Source organism: Lissotriton vulgaris, chromosome 9 (genome assembly GCF_964263255.1).
Source record: "Lissotriton vulgaris chromosome 9, aLisVul1.2, whole genome shotgun sequence".
Lineage (NCBI taxonomy): Eukaryota > Metazoa > Chordata > Amphibia > Caudata > Salamandridae > Lissotriton > Lissotriton vulgaris.
Window position 1 is genome coordinate 138,746,542 of NC_141697.1, and position 19,926 is coordinate 138,766,467.

At 50.5% G+C, this 19,926-nt stretch overlaps 1 protein-coding gene across 1 annotated transcript in view; it reads right to left on the reverse strand.

Moving 5' to 3' along the window:
* Positions 1-669: 669 nt before the first annotated feature.
* The window catches only part of CAPN3 (calpain 3), a 421,844-nt gene continuing 402,587 nt past the window's right edge, over positions 670-19,926 (reverse strand). Inside the window, exon 23 of the mRNA XM_086937210.1 lies at positions 670-4,132. Coding sequence (XP_086793336.1) covers positions 4,106-4,132 — 27 coding nt within the window. The 3' untranslated portion in view covers positions 670-4,105. The remainder of the gene's footprint in view (positions 4,133-19,926) is intronic.

Sequence of the window (19,926 nt, forward strand, 5' to 3'; positions counted from 1 at the left end):
TTTTAAGGGGGGGGAAGCCCCCCCCAACCCCCCTTTTTTATTTGTACCCTTTACCACACATGCCTTTACTACGTACCTCGTAGTAAAGGTATGCGTGGTAAAGGCTGTCGTTGTAACCACGCATGCGTTGTAATGCATGCGTGGTTAAGGTTTTCGTTGAAACTGCCTCGTTGTAGTGGCCGTTTCCCCTTCAGGTTAAACATGTTGTGACTTATTAAAGAGAGATTTTTTCTAGCAGGTTTTCTTTAGTAATAAGCATCGCAATATAATACAGCTGATGCAGTTCATTACAATAAATTCGTATCTAAATCAGATGAAGTTTCTCAGCTATATTACAAAATCATGTTTTCCAATTTTCTGGAGTATCTAAGGACACCCACGCTTCTTCACACCACCTTTGAGTCGTTTCACAAATTGCTGTTTTCTTAGTTCAATTAATTTTATTCTACGAAAAAGGAATCTCATGATTTGTTTCTCAAAGAATCAGTATGAAATTACAGAATAGTCTTGGTACAATGAGCAAGATAGTGTGGAGTTGTAACTCGATGTTCATGGAGTCTTTCACCTGAAGATTTTCCAAAACATATTGGCAATTAGCATAGCAGTCACGAATTCAACTTTTGTATCCATTCCACAACAAACGGAAAAATAAAGTGAAGGAATTAGGGACACGTCTAAAAATGCAATTTATTGCAGCAGTAAAAAATGCAAAACAAGTCAGTTCGTTTTTTTTCTTGGAGTCTACATCTACGTAGCTACGAATTTACCTGAAAAACAGTGAATCTAAATGTTTCATTCTCACCAGGTCACCACATCTTGAAATGCAACATAACATGCCAAGATTATTTTGTGTAGCACAGTGAGCACCTACCATGCATCAACCAGAAAATGCACACATTCCCGATGAGATCTCACCACAGAGGAAAGCTATGGGCCTTCCTTGCTAAAACAAGTGTGACTGGTTGCTTGGTTTTAGAGCACTCCACTTATGCACTTCCTGTTTGTGAAAGAATCATTTGCCTGTCTACCCAAACATAATTAGAGCCTCAATTCAAGCTGAAATCCAAATGTTAAAAATTGAGGGGCAGATTTACAAGCCCCTCGCGTCAGTTTTCCCATTTTAAAAGTGACGCAAAAGTGGTGCAAGGGCCTTGTAAATCTGCCCCTGAATGACTAGATATAACAACAAAGTTGCAACCAGCACGTAGACTTACAAGAACCAAGTTTCTCTTTTGTAGGAAGGACTACCTAAACAAAGTCCATTTACAGCATCACACACTTAGAATAAGGCATATCGAAAGTATTGGTTGAAGTCCAAATACCTTCTTTGTAAATTTTCAGAACACGAACCTGAATTCAAATGATCCAAGAGTTCTTCAAGATATTATTCATTTTCAAAAGAAAACAGGTGATGGTACACAAAAAATGAGAAAATGTAACTGCTACTGAAGTTAAAAAAGCAACACAAATATGAAAAGTGGACTGGAATTCCTATGTGGCTTTTATAAAAGGGTTTGATACGATGTGAAGTGCAACATTAAAATACTTAACTGTGGTCTGTGATACACAACTGAAAACACAATTATTGGTTTGTTTAGCACTTAAAATCATCTTTTGAAGGAGGGCATTTTTTGTGTATGAATACCCCGACCATAGTTTTAAAATATGATTTAACAAGGTCTATTTTTTCTCTTAGTATAATTCGCTTTTGGCAATGTCAGTAAAATAACTCTTTGCTATGCATGGGATTGTGACTGCGAAGACATTCAAGTACTGTAGCTACAACACACAGTTCAAACCTTTATACAACTTCCATTTAAATTATGCAATTCTGTCGTTAGCAGACCACAAACATGTATGAAGAAGCAGCTTTAGGAATCGACCTGTGCAGTTACAAAATGTGAAGACTCCAGTGGAGCAATGGAAAGTAATCAATTAAAGTTTCTTGTTTTTCTTAGAAATAAGTTGCAACTGGACTAACATGTCACAGCTTCCAATGCGAAGCCTTGGCAGGCCACAGTTGGGGTTGATTCGGAGAATGGCTTGTACTGGAGCGGTGGTGCATCTCTTGTGGCACAACAATGGCTTTAGAGAACATAAAGAGTTAACAAAACGCAAAAGTTTCCACATTCTGTTTGGTGGGGTGGTTCAAACACATTCAATACTTGTGTGGTCACCAGATTCACTAGATTTGGACTGAGATGTGCATTCTGGGGCAAATATATGCCACACTTCTAAAGAAGTGGTCATCATAGAGGGTGGCAACGTGAACTCCATTGGTTGCAGTGGGGCCCCCCTTGCCCGTCCAGAATCTGGAATAAATATGGGAGAGCTGCATAGCATTTCATATCCCTGCCGAACCCTTGGTGCGCACAAAGACAGGACTGCACTCACAAGGAATGCACCTGCTGCACACTCAAGGCTTCACAAACAGGACTTTGCCTGGCTTCCAATATGAAGGAGTGGACTCCATGAGCAGTAACGGGAAGAAAAGTGCTGGAAGAAGTCACCTACATCATTGCCAACAAGGGCAAGCACAGCTGACCAGCTTCACTTAGATTTTTACTGAATTTGGCCAGGTGTATTGTGGGAATTGTAGTCCAAAACTCCCTAGAGGCAAATTAAAGCTTCTGGCCTGGTGTTGTGGACCCTTGAAGACCCACTATAGATCTTTCAGAAGAAGTTCTGGAAGTTTGGGAACTTTTGAAAATTTTGGGGAAAAAGCTCCATAAGACCATCGACCTCAGAGACGAGAGTCAAGCTGGTGTTGTTGAACTGCAATTTGGTTTTCCTTGCAGGTTTGCCCTACTGAAAGCTCTAAAGCTCTCGGACATCGACGATGAAGAAAAAAATCTCCAGGACTCAGGGTGCCATAGTTGAACTGAAAGCCGAAATTGCCGAAGACAACTGCTCAACGTCTAGAGAAAAAGCGACTACGTCAGAAGGTAACATTTTGACTGGGCCCTACCACTCATTGTAGCTGCCCCGCGCTCCATCGCGGTCGGCTTGGGAAACCAGCATGACTAGATAGCCACAGTTGGCATTTTTCACTTTTATGCACTAAAAAGCTAATTTTTTATTTAAACTTCGATAATTCATATCGCCAGTTCTCTACACTTGATTTTTGTTATTTTGGTGTAATTTGAAAGATAAAAATGTTCTCTGTTTTTTTATAAATTGGTGTTGGATTTTTATTGCCTGTTGTGTCTTACTGTTTTGGTGGTTTTAAATGCTTTACATACCTGTCTCCTAAATTAAGCCAGACTGCTCGTCAGCCAAGCTACCAAGGATTATTTGTGATTGTGGTGTTATTATTAGCTGTAGGTACCTACCTGCACTTACTAATAAACCACCTTCCAACAGGTGCCATCTATATATTGCCTGGGCTGATGTGTCCTTGATCTGCTTCTCCTTCCCTGAGGAAACATGTAACTCACTGGGCAACTATCACATGATGTTTGCAGATTTTGAAGACCAAAGTTATTTCATATAAGCAGGCCTATCTGAAGCATTAGTGGGGCCCATGTCACAAACTGTATGTGGAGCTCCTCTCTGATCTTTGGGCAGCACAATATCCTTATTCAAAACAGAATCATTTGGAAGGTGCTATTGGTGGTTATTGTTACCTACGCCATTGTGAATATATCTGAAAATGAAGACCTGCTTTTGTAATATATACATATATTTTGCAGCTTGATTCCTGAATAGTGATGGGCCTGTGGCAAACTACCCCAGCTGCCCAATGACAGTCCTGCTTGTAAAGTAATAGTATCCGGATATCTTAAGCGGCTATTGCCATATGATGTCCTCTTCAAAGTGAAACCTTTGTTTGACCTTGGGGATGAACACCTGCTCAGCTTTGTGCTTTTCAGGCCCAGGTCAGAGGCTCGTGTCCCAGCTGTGTTTCACAGGCATGTTCTGGAGGCTCCTGGCTGCCATCACTGCAACAACTTCTGGGGTGTGCGGTCGGAGGTATTTGTTTGGACATTGAGGTAAATGTTGAGCACAGCTTCCAATAGAGGAAATCCTGAGATAGTTTAGTATGGCAGTTGTTTGTAGTTGGCAAGAGCTTTTTTTATGGAGACATGATGGGGAGTGACAGTTTTTAAGCATACATGGTCAGCTGCAGCCACTGAAAAAAGAAACAGAGAGGTTACTTACAGGCACATGTTAGAAACAATACTGTGATTATGATATGCTGTGTCGACAACTTACATTATGATTTACAAACTCTTTTCAGTACATTGTAGAAACCAACCTGTGGTTACACAACTAGGGGTAGGTAGTGTGAAAGTTGAAGAAATTGATGTACATAGACAGCATTCATTTCCCTTCTTCTCCCACTCCTCTCCCTGTGAGCACCGTGAATACCGTAAATTATTGACCTATCACTCTGCCAGTAAGAGCCCATACCCCTATGCATATGTACAGCCATTCTGGGCACCATGGCCTTTTTACCCATTGGAATCCCCGGCTTCCCTCCTGCGCGTATCTTGCACCCCCTCTCTCATGTATAGACCATGAAACCCTCTCCCTTTGCGCGACCCTGATGTGAAAAGCAACCCTCCTGCTTGACCCAGGCATTCCCCATTTCCCTCTCGAAGAAGCATCCTTCGCCTCAGCTGACATAGCCCCCCCAGCTGTATCTGACTGCCCCTGTTCTCTCATGTACAGGTCATAGGATCTCTCTCTCTCTGTGCGAGTCTGACCCTGCGCGCACCCTGACCCCCTCCCTCTCCTCACATGGGCAAGTCATAAACCTTCTTCTTCTGCAAGACCCTGTCCTTGGGAGTCACGGCCGCGCCTGACCAACACCTCCTTTCCCTCCATGAATGCCCCTCTGTTGACAAGCCTTCCCTCCGCGCTCGATTGTCCACGCGGCATGAATGCCACTCCTTTGATCAATCAATCAATCAATCAGATACACTTATAAAGCGCGCTACATACCCGTAGGGTCTCAAGGCGCTGGGGAGGGGGGGGGGGGTGCCGCTACTGCTCGAACAGCCAGGTCTTCAGCTTCTTCCTGAAGGAGAGGTGGTCTTGGGTCAGGCGCAGGTCGGACGGGAGGGAGTTCCAGGTCTTGGCGGCCAGGTAGGAGAAGGACCTTCCTCCTGTAGTCGCTCTTCGGATGCGGGGGACGGCGGCGAGGGCGTGGTTGGCTGATCGGAGGTGGCGTTTGGGAGCGTAGAAGTTGACTCGGCTGTTGAGGTAGCTCGGGCCTTGGTCGTGTAGGGCTTTGTGTGCGTGGGTGAGGAGGCGGAAGGTGATTCTTTTGTTGACGGGGAGCCAGTGAAGGTCTCTCAGATGTCCGGAGATGTGGCTGGAACGTGGGATGTCGAGGATGAGTCTGGCTGAGGCGTTTTGGATCCGCTGGAGTCTCTTCTGGAGCTTGACGGTGGTCCCGGCGTAGAGGGCGTTGCCGTAGTCCAGTCGGCTGGTGACGAGGGCCTGGGTGACGGTCTTCCTGGTCTCTGTGGGGATCCACCAGAAGATCTTCCGTAGCATGCGTAGGATGTTGAAGCACGCCGAGGAGACGCTGTTGACTTGCCTGGTCATGGAGAGGGAGGAGTCCAGGGTGAAGCCCAGGTTTCGTGCATGGTCTGTCGGTTTGGGTGCGGTGCCCAGGGCGGGAGGCCACCAGGAGTCGTCCCAGGCGGAGGGTGAGGAGCCCAGGATGAGGACCTCCGTCTTGTCCGAGTTCAGTTTCAGGCGGCTGGTCGTCATCCACTCGGCTACCTCTTTCATCCCTTCGTGCAGGTTGGCTCTGGCGGCGGCGGGGTTGTTGGTCAGGGAGAGGATCAGCTGGGTGTCGTCGGCGTAGGAGATTATGCTGAGGTGGTGTTTGCGTACGATGGCCGCGAGGGGGCTCATGCAGACGTTGAAGAGGGTGGGGCTCAGGGATGATCCTTGGGGGACGCCGCAGATGACTTTGGAGGCCTCTGACTTGTACGGTGGTAGGCGGACTCTCTGTGTTCTTCCGTCCAGGAAGGAGATGATCCATTCCAGCGCCTTGTCCTGGATTCCGATGTTGCTGAGGCGCCGTACTAGGGTGCGGTGGCAGACCGTGTCGAATGCCGCGGAGAGGTCTAGGAGGATGAGGGCCGCTGTTTCTCCATTGTCCATCAGGGCTCGGATGTCATCGGTGGCGGCGATGAGGGCGGTCTCGGTGCTGTGTTTGGCTCGGAAGCCGGACTGTGAGGGGTCGAGGGATCCGTTCGTCTCGAGGAAGGCGGCCATCTGCTTGTTGACGGTCTTCTCGATGACTTTGGCTGGAAACGGGAGAAGCGAGATGGGGCGGTAATTCTTGAGGTCGGTGGGGTCCGCTGTTGGTTTCTTGAGTAGAGCGCTGAGTTCGGCGTGTTTCCAGCTTTCAGGGAAGATGGCGGTGTCGAAGGAGGTGTTGATGATGTCTCGCAGGTGGGGTGCGATGACAGCGTCGGCCTTGTTGAAGACGTGGTGAGGGCAGGGGTCGGTCGGTGATCCGGAGTGGATGGAGTTCATCGTGCGGATGGTGTCTTCGGTGCTGATCGGGGTCCAGGCGTGGAGGGTGGTGGTGGGGGGGGGTGGCTGGTCGGTCGTGGTGTGCGTTGGTTGGTTGTTGAAACTGCTGTGTATGTCCGTGATCTTGTTGTGGAAGTATGAGGCGAGGGAGTTGCAGAGGTCTTGCGATGGGGTGATGTCGTTGTTTCCTGCGCTGGGGTTGGAAAGCTCTTTCACGATGTTGAAGAGTTCCTTGCAGTTGTGTGCGTTGTTGTCCAACCGGTCCTTGAATGCAGTTTTCTTGGCGGCGCGGATCAGCTGGTGGTGTTTCCGGGTGGCAAGTTTGTAGGAGGTTCTGTTGTCCGGTGTCGGTTCCCTTTTCCAGACTTTCTCGAGGGCTCGGCAGTTCTTCTTGGAGCTTTTGAGTTCGTCGGTGAACCATGGGGCCTTCTTGCTGCCGGGTCTGCTGGGCGGGGTCCTCAGCGGGGCGAGTTTGTCCGCGCAGTTGCTGATCCACTTCGTGAGGTTGTCGGCGGCCTGGCTGGGGTTCGCTGAGCTGGCAGGAGGGTGTTGGCTCAGGGAGGTGGCGAGCTGGTCTGCTGTGATCTTGTTCCAGCTTCTGCGGGCGGTCTGTTGCTGGTGTTGGTGGGTCGTCGTTCTCTTGAAGGTGAAGTGGACGCAGCTGTGGTCCGTCCATTGAAGCTCTGTGGCGTGGCTGAAGTCGATGTCTGTGCTGGATGAGAAGACGGCGTCGAGTGTGTGTCCGGCGAGGTGGGTGGGGGTGGACACCAGTTGCTTGAGTCCCAGGTTGGCGAGGTTGTCGAGCAGGGTGCTGGTGTTGCGGTCGTTGTTGTTCTCCAGATGGAAGTTGAGGTCCCCCAGGAGGATGTAGTCAGCGGAGGGGAGGGCGTGCGGGCTGACGAAGTCGGCGATGTCCTCGCTGAATTGCGTGCGTGGTCCCGGGGGTCGGTAGGTTGATGACCCCTTCCCCCGAGCCCGGCTGACCACACAGGTCCGAGGCCATCGCCTAAGCAGGAGATACCATTTACTGCCCTTATTGTATGAAGTCACTCCTCTCCAAAGGACTCACTATTGATCCTGGCCACCCCACCCCCTGGCTATGATCAGGCGCGCACATCCTAAACTATTGATGAGACACTCAGCTGCGTGATTGCCCTCCCCTCTTATCAGCAGGTCAAGGGTCCCTATTGTGAACACATGTGGGGTAGGATTGACACGAGGATTATAGGGATGTCTTTTCCTTTGCGTCATACTGTCCTGATTGTACTCTCAAGTGTTCTGTAAGGTATAAAAGGGTTGAGTCTCAGCTCACTTGTTAGAGCACCTCCCGAAAGACACTGTGTTTCGTGTCCGAAATGACTGGCTCTCCTCATGAGAATTAAACTCTGTTCTTGATTCCTGCTTCCAGCGCCCGTCTCTTTATTTGGTAATTATTCAACATGGGAACTAAGAGGCGGTTTGCGCCAGCAGCCTGGGCATCGATAGCAATGCGGGCTCATTTTCCACAATTGGCGTCCCAACGCGGGGTCCATCAGTGACATAGGGTTCGGTAAGAAAGATCCAGACGAAGAAGTGAACGTCTAAAATGATCGGAGTATACCTGCCTTGAGAGGGCCCTAGCCCGGCTGCCGATCAAAAGAACTTCACCAATTCTGAAAGGACCTCTCTTGAGTGACCTATTGTCCTGACTGGAATCCCACAGGAATGCTACATGGAGTAAGAGAACAATCAGGCGCTGGAGGAGGAAGACGAAGAACTGTCCGTATGGTCCGGTCCGGGTAAGATTAAGTAGGGTGTTTTTACGCCTGATTGGTAGGGTGGTTCTATCCACCTGATTGATTGATTGATTGTATTGAAAATCGGTATTTGTATACTGATATTGTATTGGTTGGTATTGGTTCATTTAGCTTTGAAGGCTACTTGACATATTGGTTCTCTTCTGGAGAACGAGACATTCTCTGTTTGCAAACAGCGACGAATAGGAACGTCGTCCCTCTTTGCAGATCGAGAAGGGTAGGTAATGCAGACTTTTGTCCCCGTTGTAATCCGTCATGCCTACTTTTCTCCCCACTGATTGTTTTGAAGTCGATTAATAATCGATTGTTGCTCTTTGAGATCTTCCCTGTCCACAAACAGAGACGAATAGGAATATTCTGTTTCCTTTATGGATAGCGAAGGGCAGGTAATGCAGACATTTGTCCCCGTTGTAATCCGTCATGCCTGTTTTTCTCCCCATTGATTGGTTGGTTGCCTGGACATTGTTGTCCCAGGAATTGTTTCGTTTGAGGTATTTTCTATTTGCAAACAATGTGAAATGGAAATATTCTGTCTAGTCTTTGCAAGTAGAAAAGGGTAGGTTATGCCCCTTTGTGAATTCGTCAGTCCTACCCACTCCCCACTGGTTGGTTATTGGGGGGTAGCTCGCATGGTCCGCCCAGGAGACTACCCTTATGGAGGACATATGCTCTCCACTCATGGGCCATTTAGTAGAAATAGACCGACTGGTCCGTCCAGGAGGCTACCCTAGCAAGTGGAAGTACATCGCTCGGTCTGTCCAGGATGATACCCTAATGAGGGAATATATGTTCCCCTTTTTGATCGATAATCTCGTTCCACCCCGGACCATTTATTGGAGGGAACTCGTCTGGTCCGTCCAGAAGTACCCCCTAGTGAAAAGGACACATAAAAATATGAAGTGATCACCGTTCCCTACTAACAGAAGACTTTAGCTCGAAACACGCTAAGGAAAAGAAAGAAAATAAAAAGAAATCAGGCTAAGTCAGTAACCCCCTGATGAGCTTTTGACTTCACCAAAAATAAGAAACATTAGAAATAGTTCGTAATAAGAAATTTAAAATGGCGAAAAGGTTTGACAGCAAAAAAAAAATAGCTACGAGGTAGCTAGGCTTCACTGCCTGTTCCTGCTCCCAACATGTCTGCCTCATTGCCCGCCACGCCCAAATAACGGTCACATAAAATAGAAACAATTCAATAGGTACCTACCCCCATTCCGGAAGCTCCTGAAGTGCAACAGGTCCGCGGTTACGCCCATCCGGAAGGCGAGGCCTCGAGGCACGAGGGGCTCGCCTGGCCACGGTCGGTAGGAGGTGATGTTGGGCAGGCGGTCCAAAGAATGACAAGGACCTCTCCATCTTTTCTCTTCTGCCGCCCTGCAGGCCGCGGGGAGAGAGGGGGCTGTCTTGCCTCGGCCACCGACCACCCCTCTCTCTCTCACCCGATCCGGCTTTCGTCGAAGGCCGAAGCCAAGGCGAGGATGACGGCATTTCTTTGTGCTATAATGGCCGCAACTACACCCAACGCCTGATAATTGCAAGTAGTCCCGCCACATGCCATCGCCTGCATAGTGACAAGCAGTCCCGCCACGTGTCCACCCCTGGACAGTTCCAGGTAGTCCCGCCACATGTCAAGAGAAAAGAGGGGGGGCTGTCTTGCCTCAGCCGCCGACCACCCCCCCCCCCCATCTTCAATAGCCGGCACGGCCAATATCGAAACGGCGGAGCCGAGGATCGGCGAGGGGTCGCTGGAAGGGGGAGGCGGCGCGAACGAGCCTCCCCCACCTCCCTCCAGGTGGAGGCTTCCAGCGACACCCCAACACTCTTTGCTTAAAGAGGGTCAACATCAAAAAGCGGTCTTCTGCCCAGGACGGGCACACGCTCCATATCGTCTCTCCTCGACCTTGAAGATTCTATAAGAGCCGGGGGGCCCCCGACCCCCCTGCATGGGTGCCCCCGCCCCCTTCACTGGGAACCACGACACCGGTACAACTCCTGCCGGCGCCAGCCTCGGATTGGAAATGGCTAAAATGCAGCCACGGCACAGACTTGTTCAGTTCCGGAGGAACACCAGAATGACCCGGTAGGAAAATTGTTGCCGCCCTCCCCAATCTTTGACTAATGGTCCATATTTGTTAGACTGTTAACCACATAGCACAAAACTTTTTGAACTGCCAACGGAAGGTTCTGGGCCAACCATGCGAGACTAGAGACATTCTGACTGTGCTGGAACTCGCCTGACCCCACCCAAAATGGCGCCGACACAAAATGAGACGTTTTGAATAAACTTTGTTGCGCCCTGATTGCGCAAGCTTTTTGCCCCGAGATATATATAACGTTTTGGATAATGAAAGTAGATATGAAGGATATTGAGTATGTGCTTGGACAATGAATTGACTTAGGGTGGGTACTGATTATGAGTTGGAAAATGAATTGGTGTAATTTAGGTAATGAATGAACATTGGATAATGAATTTATGAATTTATTAAAGATGAATTACTGACATGCATCATGTTTGCTCTGTAGGGGAGTTAATACGATTTTATTGCACTGCCGCACTTTATGCAATGAACTGCCACCAGCTTTGTTCTTCCTATGTACAGTTCCAATCTGCTCCGTGGCCAGTCCACTGGGTTGTAGGCCTGTATTTATACATCAACACTTTTTATTAAAAGTATTTTGAAAACGAAAGCATAGTTGTAGCGGTTGCATTAAATGAGTTTTGAATGTATTACTACTGTGAGCAACGAGAAAGTATGATGAAGGCTAAAGGTTAAAAAGGACCCGATATTTAGCAGCCACACTATGTGTCACAGGCAGCCGGAAAAGTGCTTTAGAAGCCCTAAAACGACACCACAGAAATGCCACCTGACCGCCACCCTTGTACCCGATCAAAAGGGGTTACGACCAAGTAACTCATGTAGATACGCAGATCGTCAATGATTATCTGTCTGACATTACTGGTCCCTCTGGGCTTAAACGCCGTGATGGTAGAGGAATGCACTACGTGGAGATAGGTCGAGTATGTGGTAGGTAAAAACATTTCCGGATTACTGCATGCTGATGAGGCTTGAATATTGCCCCCCCCCACCCCTTCTTTCTCCTCCCTTCTGCAGGTCACGTCGGAACCTTGGCTGATGTATGGAAGGACGATGACCGAACCGCCAATGAGAGGGGGAAGAAGGGAATATGAGCATGGTCCTTATGACAAATAAAAGTTTTTAAAAGACGTAGACTTAAACATGACTGTTCCTCCTTAGAACATAGCAACTGGGAGGATGGACTGACATAGAAACTGGACAGGTACTGAATGACGAAAAATTGACTAGAAACGACGCGTTAAATAATGTAACTGGACGTTTTGACTGGGTAGGGAAAGGACAAAGAAAAATATACGGGTAAGGGTTATCACGGCACCACCCGTCTGGGAAGTTAGAAATGTTGCTGGTGTTCAAAATGCACTGCCCCCCTTTTTCGCACTCTTATAGACGTAGCCAAGCTGCCCGACTGTTCTCCCGATCAATACTTGCCGTTGCCTCAGCCCGGAGAACTTCCCACCAAAGGAAGGAACTGAAAAATGGTTTAAAATCCAACCATGGGTAAATAGCACGACCAGGCTAATTTCTGACCGACCAACGACTGAGGTGTAAGTATTGGCAATTGGGAACGCTGGCCGACATAACTGGCGAGGAGGAAAAGGAGGGAAGGGTAGAAAGAGCTAAGCACATAGATAAATAAGTTAGTAAAGATACGTAGGATATAATATGGATTTTGTTGGCCACCTGTTGTTTCCTGTCCTGTCGTGAATGTCTTATATATGTGTAATGCATGTGCCGTCTTCCCTGTCTGAGTTTGTGTGTGTGTAATGTACGGATTTATGTCTTCCCTCTGTCTGTATTTGCGTGTTACCTGACCTTTGCTGTTCTGTGTTGTAAGCGCACTAAATGACCTATTTTCGTACACGTCTCTCTCTCTCTCTCGCCACCCTCTTATCTCTCTCTCTCTCTCTCTCTCTCTCTCTCTCTCTACATGTCATACGTGTACCGAATGGCTCGTTTAGATTGCGGACGACTCTCACTCTCTATGAGAGTCTCCCTATTTTCTCTCCCTCTTTTTTTTGGTAAAATTGTGCCCCACCGGCACCAGCCTGATTTGATACTTATTGAACGCAGAGGTGTTCAGCGAAATTGACCAAAATAAAAAATGATTGTACCTCGCCATATTACTACCTCTCCTTTCTACAAAAATAAATGAACTTGAATTGGCTGAAAAGGAAAGGACAGGTAAGACGGCTAAGGTCCCCCAAATCTGGCCATTCATAGGGGAACTGTATGTCAATGGCACCTTATTTTTCCGTTCATCAGAGACGAACGCCAACGTCTAGATTGACCCCCAATGCCCAGATTGCCCCACCCCTTCGCACCCAAGCGCGAGCGCCCGAAGTATCCCCTCCCCATTTGATAGACCCCAGCTGCTGTCCCGGATATAAACATGATGACCATGAGTAGCTGTTGACCCTCGAGAAAACCTTGTTTTGCCCGACTCTCGACGATAGCGCCCCCGCCCTGTTTGAAAAGGTTAGCCAGTCCTGAAGGGAAATGCTCCGCAAATGTTGAATATGATGTAATGCACAGTTGATGGAAATATTATTTTGTCCTCACTTGAATTTTAAATGGGACGATGAATAAACCTGCCATAAACTCAGTAGGAATGCTGACACATGCACTGCTTGGTAATAGACCTCTGACTGTGACCGAAGAGCATAAACTCTCAAATGCGTAGAATTGAGGGAGGAATTCATATGCGTAGATATCTTCTTCTGCCATTTCTCTAAAACGTTGTCTTGTACCTATTTCAAAGATTCACGATCACCGAAGGAGATGGGTCAGATGTGACGTACAGCCTGACTGCAGATCTTGGGACACGTATGACATCGACCAAAGGTGGAGCTGCAGAGCAACAAGATACGGGACGAGACCGCAATTTCAACGTGGAAAATGAAAAGTGACGGGCCGCCTTGAAGCCCTCCGACTGCTAACCCACGTGTGCCTGGAGTCTCCGTCCGCCTTCTTTGGGCCCGATTGATGGGCCTGCCTGCTTGTTATCCTTTGCTCCCTTGGTCCCTTTTGTGTGTCCCAGGAACTCTGACCCAACTCCGCTCTCTCTCTCTCTCCTATCGACTATTTGAACCACATTCACCCTCTTTCCCACGTGACTTTTTTGCCAAAGGAAAGAACTGCATTCATATGGGAATAGGGTGTTGCCACAGAACTATAGGTGCCGAGCATAAGGCGCCGCCAAACGGATTGTTTAGGGAACAGGACTGTGGTCTAACAGCAGAGGACTGACCGCACCCTGCAACGCGTAAGGATAGAACAGAGCTGGACCTATAGCTCCACCGCCGGTGCTCAACAGCGCCAACGAAAGTACTCGGACTAGAGCCTACCAGTGATGGCTCAATGATAAAAAGACACTGTGACGAAGAAATCTTGTGTATTGAACTGAATTCCGCTCTCAACTACCTGGTCAAAACTGTTCATTGGTCACATTTTTAAGTTAGACAGATTTATGCTATGTAGTGCGTTTAATTGTCAGGAACACAACGAAATGCAATTTCCTATGTGCTGCATTCTGCCCATCACCTCGACTGTCTATAATTGTACGTCAAATGTTAAGTATCGACAAAATGCTAATTCATCAGCGATGCCTGTCTATCTGTAAACCCATCGATTGCAAAAATGACTGCTGTTATGTAAAAAGGGGCGACTGTGAAAGTTGAAGAAATTGATGTACATAGACAGCATTCATTTCCCTTCTTCTCCCACTCCTCTCCCTGTGAGCACCGTGAATACCGTAAATAATTGACCTATCACTCTGCCAGTAAGAGCCCATACCCCTATGCATATGTACAGCCATTCTGGGCACCATGGCCTTTTTACCCATTGGAATCCCCGGCTTCCCTCCTGCGCGTATCTTGCACCCCCTCTCTCATGTATAGACCATGAAACCCTCTCCCTTTGCGCGACCCTGATGTGAAAAGCAACCCTCCTGCTTGACCCAGGCATTCCCCATTTCCCTCTCGAAGAAGCATCCTTTGCCTCAGCTGACATAGCCCCCCCAGCTGTATCTGACTGCCCCTGTTCTCTCATGTACAGGTCATAGGATCTCTCTCTCTCTGTGCGACTCTGACCCTGCGCGCACCCTGACCCCCTCCCTCTCCTCACATGGGCAAGTCATAAACCTTCTTCTTCTGCAAGACCCTGTCCTTGGGAGTCACGGCCGCGCCTGACCAACACCTCCTTTCCCTCCATGAATGCCCCTCTGTTGACAAGCCTTCCCTCCGCGCTCGATTGTCCACGCGGCATGAATGCCACTCCTTTGATGACCCCTTCCCCCGAGCCCGGCTGACCACACAGGTCCGAGGCCATCGCCTAAGCAGGAGATACCATTTACTGCCCTTATTGTATGAAGTCACTCCTCTCCAAAGGACTCACTATTGATCCTGGCCACCCCACCCCCTGGCTATGATCAGGCGCGCACATCCTAAACTATTGATGAGACACTCAGCTGCGTGATTGCCCTCCCCTCTTATCAGCAGGTCAAGGGTCCCTATTGTGAACACATGTGGGGTAGGATTGACACGAGGATTATAGGGATGTCTTTTCCTTTGCGTCATACTGTCCTGATTGTACTCTCAAGTGTTCTGTAAGGTATAAAAGGGTTGAGTCTCAGCTCACTTGTTAGAGCACCTCCCGAAAGACACTGTGTTTCGTGTCCGAAATGACTGGCTCTCCTCATGAGAATTAAACTCTGTTCTTGATTCCTGCTTCCAGCGCCCGTCTCTTTATTTGGTAATTATTCAACATGGGAACTAAGAGGCGGTTTGCGCCAGCAGCCTGGGCATCGATAGCAATGCGGGCTCATTTTCCACAGGTAGTTTAGCAAATTTCTCAAGTTATGGCCTCTGCAAAACGTTCTGGTTTGACTTTGCCTCATACAAAGTTTGTGAGAGCATTGAGAAAGAGTTTTCACCACACTGTGATGTTATTTTTATTCTAATAGAACCCAGGGAAGATGGAAAATCTATGCAGACATTTTTCACTGTTAGGTTACCTTTAAGGAGATACATTTTTGCAAAAGTGCATAAAGTGGAAAAGCGAGAATACTTTACAACATATGAAGGTTTTAAATAGATGTTTCAAAAGGTACGGTATTGATGGCACCATACTAATCCTATGCATACAAATTCTGCTAGAAAACCAGACATTTGAGGTGAACAGATTAGGAATGTCTGTAGAATAGAGTATTCCATGTAAATTAGCTGCTCTTCACCTAAAACTTGGGAACTACCCAGGGTACCTAGAAAAAATAAATATATAATATATATATATATATATGTTTTTCTTCTTTTTACACACACTTATATATGGAATGTAATAGTTCCCTGCTCTTTTTTACATCAACTATGCTGCACTCTAAGCCTGAAAGGGCAGTGTGTTTAGATATACATATATATATTTATATACATTATGCAGTGGCATTCACCCACTGCGTTGTTATAGTTAGGTATGCATTTCCACAGGAAGATCGTTTTTTTGTATTGCTAATAATTTTGGTGCTGTTTGACGAAATATGACAAAACTTGAAAAAAAGGAATTGCTTATCCATCTATTCTTCTTCTAGGAAAGTTTCAAAGTGATCAGTCAAACTTGACAGGAAGCTAGATCTTGGTGCCGAAAGCATGCTTTTACTGATATGGTACAAATCTGTTCAGTAGTTTTTGAGAAATTAAGGATGAAAACTATTTGTATATTTGGACGGTTGGGTTTGTGGGCACTTGTGAGAGTCACTAGAACCAATTTTCTAAACATAGAGCACTCTGATGGGCCTATGGGGCTTTTTTCCCTTGGGCCGTCTCTCTTCCACACGAGTAAGCTCACGTGGGAGTAAGTGCTCTGATTGGCTCTCTGCTACATCAGAAAACATGTTGGAAGCAGCCAAAACACTCTGGGACTTAGTCCCTTGTCCAAAAATTATGAAAACAATTCAAGATAAGGGGACAGGGTACAGATAGCCTACCCCTCCAGCCCTTGCGGGGGCAGGCAAGGGATCCCATACGGACCCCCTCGGGGCCCAAATATGTTATTCTTTTTTTTTAAAACTGATCCTGCTGGAGTCGCTGGACTCCTGTTGGATCACAACATTAAAACAAAATAAAGAAATAGGATGAGCAAGGGCCCAGCTGTCTTTATTTTACAATACCTGGGGAGGGAGGTGTAAGTGAGGGCCCCCTCCCTAAGCCACTCCAGGCCACAGGTAGCCCATCCGCTGGGTTACACTAGATATCAAATAAGAGGTAAGCTCCCTCCCTAAGCTCTATTGAGTCTGGTGGACCCCATTCCCCCGGGCCAAAAATGTAATTATTTATGGGGGTGGGGGCATGCGGACCCCTCCCCTAGCTACTAATGAGCTCTCGGGACCCCATTACCGGGAAAAAAACATTAAAAATAGGAGAGCAGGGGCGTGGCCAAGATGGCGGAGTGAGCAGACGTGCTCTGTCGAAGCTCCCGCCGCCGGCCGTTACTTCCAGCACCTTTTACAGCAAATGCCCTGAACCGAGCACTTCCCCGGCGGGCCTGAGGCCGGCATTGCGGCGGGGGGGTGCAAGACGGTTGTGCTGCCGGTTCCCGGCGTGGAGCCCCGGCTGACCCGGCCCGGAGACTTGGCGGCGCTGAAGGCCTGAGGGGAGCGTTGCAGGGCATCGAGGCCGCAGGAGGCGGAGCCTACACGCCGACTCGAGCGTCCCTGTGCTCGGCGGCTGCTGCGACGGCGAGCCCGGCCCGCACTGCTGAGCGCGAGGCCCCCTTGGTCACTTGTTGGGGGCTTCTGCGGGCTCGCCACACCGCCCTGCTGCTAGACGGAGCACCCTGCCGACGGAGGTCACCGGCGGAACCGGCCTGGGGGACGGGTGACGGAGCCAGAGGCAAAGAGGTGAGGAGCGGAGGTGGACGGACGCCCCCCCCCACACCCCCCCGGCCCAGCGGACCTCCCTTCGACGAGGGGCCGTCGGGGGACAGAGGAATCCGACCGGCACCCCCACGAGCGAGACCACTAGCGGTGCGGCGAGGCAGCAGACAGGGGCGGCCGGGACCACGTCTCGCCTGCGCTGGGCCTGGCCGCGTGGCTCCCCGCCGGTCCCCGCTGGCAGCACTGCCCCCATCCGTGGCTGGACCTGCGCGCCTGGACGCTCGGCGAGGGAGGTGGTGGCCTATCGGCCCGAGGGGCAATCGAAGAAATCCGCGGGGGCCCCCGCCCATGATGGGACCATAAAGGAACCTTTGCTCTGCCCGCCTCGGCGGCGCGGACTCTGGGGCCACATCACCGACGGCCTCCCTACTAGCAACCTCGGCCCGCACGGAGGTGAGCGGGCCCCCTTGTCGAGACGTGGCCTCTGCAGACCTGCCGCGCTCTCTCACCCTCTGGGCAGTGCATCGCGGTGAGCCGCGGGCGCCATCTTGGGCAGCTGCCCGCCCGGCCTGGTCCGCGCTTCCTCCCTCGCCGTTGGACCCGGCGTCCCTGCGCCCATCACGCGGCCCCCGCCGAGCGCTGCTGCGGCTTCGGGGGGCAGTGACACTGCATCACTCAACAGGGAGGCAGCGGACTAGGAGGGATACGGAGGCATAGCTCAAGAAGCACTGGCCGTTCCGAGTCCGGAGCGGCGACCACGAGGCCTAGGGGCCGACCTGCGGCTGGCAGAAGAGGAACTCGGCGGACGCGGCTGGGGGCCCTGGGGAGGCATGTCTGGCGGGAGATCCAAGAAAGACCGCACCATGAAGGATCTCTTCACCCCCCCCCCACCATGGGGAAGCGGAATGGCCCCGCGGTGTCCAATCCCCGGGGAGACACAGAAAAGAAAACGGTGGCCACGTCGCCCCCTGGGGGAGCGGACCCCGAGGCTCCGGTCACGCGGTCCTTTCTGGAGTCCCTGTTCACCGGCCTGAGGGAAGACATCCACGCCCTAAAGAAGGAGCTCCAGGACGAGATCAAAGAGGTCCGCCGCGACACTGATGCCATAGGGGAGAGAGTGGCAGAACTGGAAACGAAGAGCGACGCAAGGGACACCGAAATAGAGGCCCTAAGACAGGAACTGGCCCGCATACATGACCAACAGGTGGACCTCCAGACACACGCCGAGGACCTGGAGAACCGCTCCCGGCGGCATAACATCAGGATCAGAGGAGTGAAACTGTCCCCGGACACGGAAGACCTCTTTCGGTTTACACAGGGTCTCTTCAACCACATTCTGGGCCGACAGGCGGACGCCCCCCTGCGACTGGACAGGGCCCACCGGACGGGTCCGCCGAGGGCCGACGCAGCGCACCCGCCGGACATCCTGGTGTGCGTGCAGGACTTCAGGACAAAAGAGGAGATCCTGAGCAAGACGCGCCACATGGAGAGAATCACCTTTGGCGACCATTCCCCGACGTTGTATCAGGACTTAGCTGCGCTTACCCTGGAGAAACGGCGCACCTTTCGACCAGTGACAGCGGAACTGAGAAAACGCAACATTTCCTACAGCTGGGGGCACCCCTTCCGTCTGGTGTTTCGGCTCGGCAATGTCCTCCATCAGCCGCGCACCCTCAGGGACGCCTGCCGCGTACTGGGCCTGGACGAGCCGGTGGTCGACGACGGGTCACCGGGAGAACGGGCCTCTAATGAGGCCGCCCAGGACGCTGGCAACAGCAACGGCGCAGACGCAGGCCGAGACGCCCCGCAGCTACCGAGATAGAGGAGGGGCAGAGGGCTGCGGTGGAGACCGTGGCGCAGGGTCTGGTGCAAGCGAACAATGGCTGACCGCTGGGAGAGCGACACACTAGTTCCACAAGACATGGTTGGGTCGGGCTAATCTAGTCCGGCGGCGGGGGCGAGAGCAGAGCGCTCTTTGGCCTTCCCTGATGGTGACCCTGACTCTTCGCTTACGGCGGAGTGCTGAGGGTGGACCGACCTGCTTGCGACGTCGCCACTGCTCCCATTCTACGGACTTACTTTACCACGGGTCCAGCGGCCACGTGCCTGGACCTGGGACAATGTTGGACCACGTTTCTTTGCCAGTTGGGGAGGAGGGTTGGGATGTGATACGGGTAGGGGGTATTGAGTGGGGAGGGGTTGCACCAAGGGAGAGGGGGATCCGGGAGGGGGGGGTTGCTCCGGTTGAGCAGGGGATGGGGGGGGGCAGTTGAGGTTGGGGGGGGAGTTGGGGGATGTGGGGGAGGGGCGGGGGGGGCTCTCCTTGTCCAGGGGGTTCTGATGCCGCGATGGAGCCGGTAGGACTCCCAGCACAGTGTCTTCCACGGTCCGTTGGCCCGCAGCCGCAGCCACGGCCTTCGGGTGGGGATTGGCATCTTTCTTATTATCCCAGACATGACACGACACCTAACAGTGCTCACGCTTAATGTGCGGGGTCTCAACAGTCCGAACAAACGCAGGGCGATACTATCCTGTCTCGAGCGCTCCAAGGCGGATATCTGCCTCCTCCAAGAAACACACCTTGTGCGCAACGACCAGCACAGACTCAAATCGCGCGCTTTTCCATGGCAGTTCTTCTCCTCTTCCCTGAAGAAAGCAGCCGGGG